The 2,500-nt window shown below is 42.8% G+C and overlaps 1 protein-coding gene across 1 annotated transcript; it reads left to right on the plus strand.

The window, feature by feature from the left end:
* Positions 1–432: 432 nt before the first annotated feature.
* LOC116219901 lies at positions 433–2,360 on the plus strand. Its single transcript, XM_031564027.2, has 2 exons — positions 433–770; positions 1,243–2,360. The coding sequence occupies exons 1-2, from the start codon at positions 512–514 to the stop codon at positions 1,608–1,610; spliced, it is 627 nt and encodes a 208-aa protein (XP_031419887.1). The 5' UTR covers positions 433–511; the 3' UTR covers positions 1,611–2,360.
* The last annotated feature ends 140 nt before the right edge of the window (positions 2,361–2,500 follow it).

Raw genomic sequence — 2,500 nt, forward strand, 5'->3', positions numbered from 1 at the left:
AGAATTATTTGTTTTATAGGCGTCAAAATAATACAAAATAACATATTAATATAACATGATAATATAATAACAAAATAATACATTTGTTTTGAAGTAAATGTATGATTTTATGAATGAACCATGGAGTGCATAGCCTTTGAGTCTAGTGAGGCTCAAAGTGAGGTGAAGTGATAGTGAATAGAAAGCCTGAATCTTTTTGATACAACTCACAGCCTGTGCAAGAAAGTTTTTATCTCACTCTCGTTTTAAGTTCATTTTTCATTCTGCAGTCAGTGCACCAGGAATGTCCATTTAAGTGACTTGCATGAGAGTATTTCAGATCTCAGATCACAAATATCTGAATTTCACTTAGGGAATTGTTGTAAATGTACCTTGACTCTCCCTGTCTGGAATTGCGATCATTAACTTTAGTGTAACGGGTCACTTGCTTCAATGGTTTTTTTTTATCACAGAGATCATCAAACTCAGAAGCCCTGACTCAGTAAGCTCTCAGTGCCACACGCACACAACCATGTCCTGCAAAATCACCTCCCAGGACGAGCCCTCCATCAGCATGTTTGCCTGGATCAGCCCTGGTAGGGCGACTCTGTGTGAGCTAGACGAGAATGGGGGAGTCGTTGTCAGCGACAGCGCAGTGAGCTGCACATACAGAGACAAACAACTGGACCTGACCATCCGTCACACCAAACCGATCCACGAGGGACGGTATATTTGCAAGCTGCGCTCCAATTTAGGAGGAAAGCATTCCTACACGCAACTGAAACTACAAGGTTTGTATGCAGCGCATGCATTTGAGTGTTACCAAGGATACCAAGATTTCAGATGATAACCAAAGTAGTGTTATATGATAAAGGAAGCACGTTCCACATCTGATATTAATCAGTAGTAAACAGTCACTGATTTTTAGACATGTACACTATTGTGAGCTTCATAGTGAAACACCACCTCTGCCTAGTGTAATACCTGCACCTTTATAGTGAAACACCACCTCTGCCCAGTGTAATACCTCTACCTTTATAGTGAAACACCACCTCTGCCCAGTGTAATACCTCCACCTTTATAGTGAAACACCACCTCTGCCCAGTGTAATACCTCCACCTTTATAGTGAAACACCACCTCTGCCTAGTGTAATACCTCCACCTTTATAGTGAAACACCACCTCTGCCCAGTGTAATACCTCTACCTTTATAGTGAAACACCACCTCTGCCCAGTGTAATACCTCCACCTCTTTATCTGCCAGAGTGCCACAACCAGCTCCATTACCACATTCTTGATGGCAATGTGACCTGCGGGGCGAGAGGAGTTTACCCAGAGGCCCACATCCACTGGTTCCAGGGACCCCAGAACCTCACCCACTCCTCAGTCTCCCATCCCAGCATACCGGCTGAGGATGGCACCTTTGAGGTAGCCAGCACCCTTCCCCACCAACACCAGTCGGCTTTGAACTGTTCCCTGTGGTCCCCCAGCACTGGCAGGTTGCTCAGCAGCATACAGATGTCTCCACCGGCGTCCCCTCCACAGTCACGAGACACATTCTCCAGGGCAACATCTTTTGGAGCTGTTGGGACAACCGTGACACTTTTTGCAGTAGCACTCATTCTATTGTAAATATGTTGTTTTAGAAAGTTGTATTCTTTGTGCATAAAATGAGATTGTCTGCTAATTGACTGAATGTAAATGTAAATGACTGAGTAGTATGCGACATCAAGTGTCGTAACTAGTTCTGATTTTCTACGGACAGGTCTGAATGTGTTAATTTTGTTCACAGCCGATGTCTCTATGCTGTAGCTCAGTATCACAAGGGTAGTGATGGTGGATACTGAAGTAGATCCTGTACTTTTTTTTGCTGTACAACACTGACCCCTGCTGGTTGGAATACACATTCAAAAATCATTTCTGATTTGCAGGTGCAATCAGAAAGAAGACTGAATACATTTCTCACTTGTTTGCAAACATACAGTAGAAATTAGAATAGTTAAAATGCCTAAAATTATCCTTTTAGATCATAAAACTAAAAAGGCATTAAAAATAAGATCTGGAAAATCGTGGTGGAGCACATGTGAATATGTACTAAGAAACACAAGTGAGTTGAGCACTTAAAAAGACCATTAGACGCCCAAGTGCCACGGTACGACACACGTGTAAAACGATGTGAGAGATAAGTGCCTTTCTCGCGTTTGCACTTTTGTTTTGTCAAACAGGACCATTCTTCCGGCAGAAATGTCCTCTGAACTGTCCCTGAGATGCTCCTGGACTTAACACCTTTTACAAAAACCTCTCTTGACCCAGTATCAAAGCAGCACACTCACCTCTTCAGGTCTAATGTGTGTCTGTCATGCATATTCACACACACACACACAAAAAAGTGAACAGATAATAACAAATAGAGGTAAAAACAGTGAGTTCACAGTTTGGGTACATGGCCAACCTCAGACAGGCTTGTATCTATTCAAGCGATTCAACGGTTTTATTCCCCTTAGTGAGCGAGGCTCCCAGTC

Source organism: Clupea harengus, chromosome 26, assembly GCF_900700415.2.
Source record: "Clupea harengus chromosome 26, Ch_v2.0.2, whole genome shotgun sequence".
In the NCBI taxonomy this organism is placed as follows: domain Eukaryota; kingdom Metazoa; phylum Chordata; class Actinopteri; order Clupeiformes; family Clupeidae; genus Clupea; species Clupea harengus.

Bases quoted from the DNA above. Each gene is read 5' to 3' on its own strand.
- LOC116219901 (XM_031564027.2), top strand. From the start codon at position 512: ATGTCCTGCAAAATCACCTCCCAGGACGAGCCCTCCATCAGCATGTTT. The intron at 771-1,242 runs GTTTGTATGCAG...TTTATCTGCCAG, and splicing joins CACGCAACTGAAACTACAAG to AGTGCCACAACCAGCTCCAT.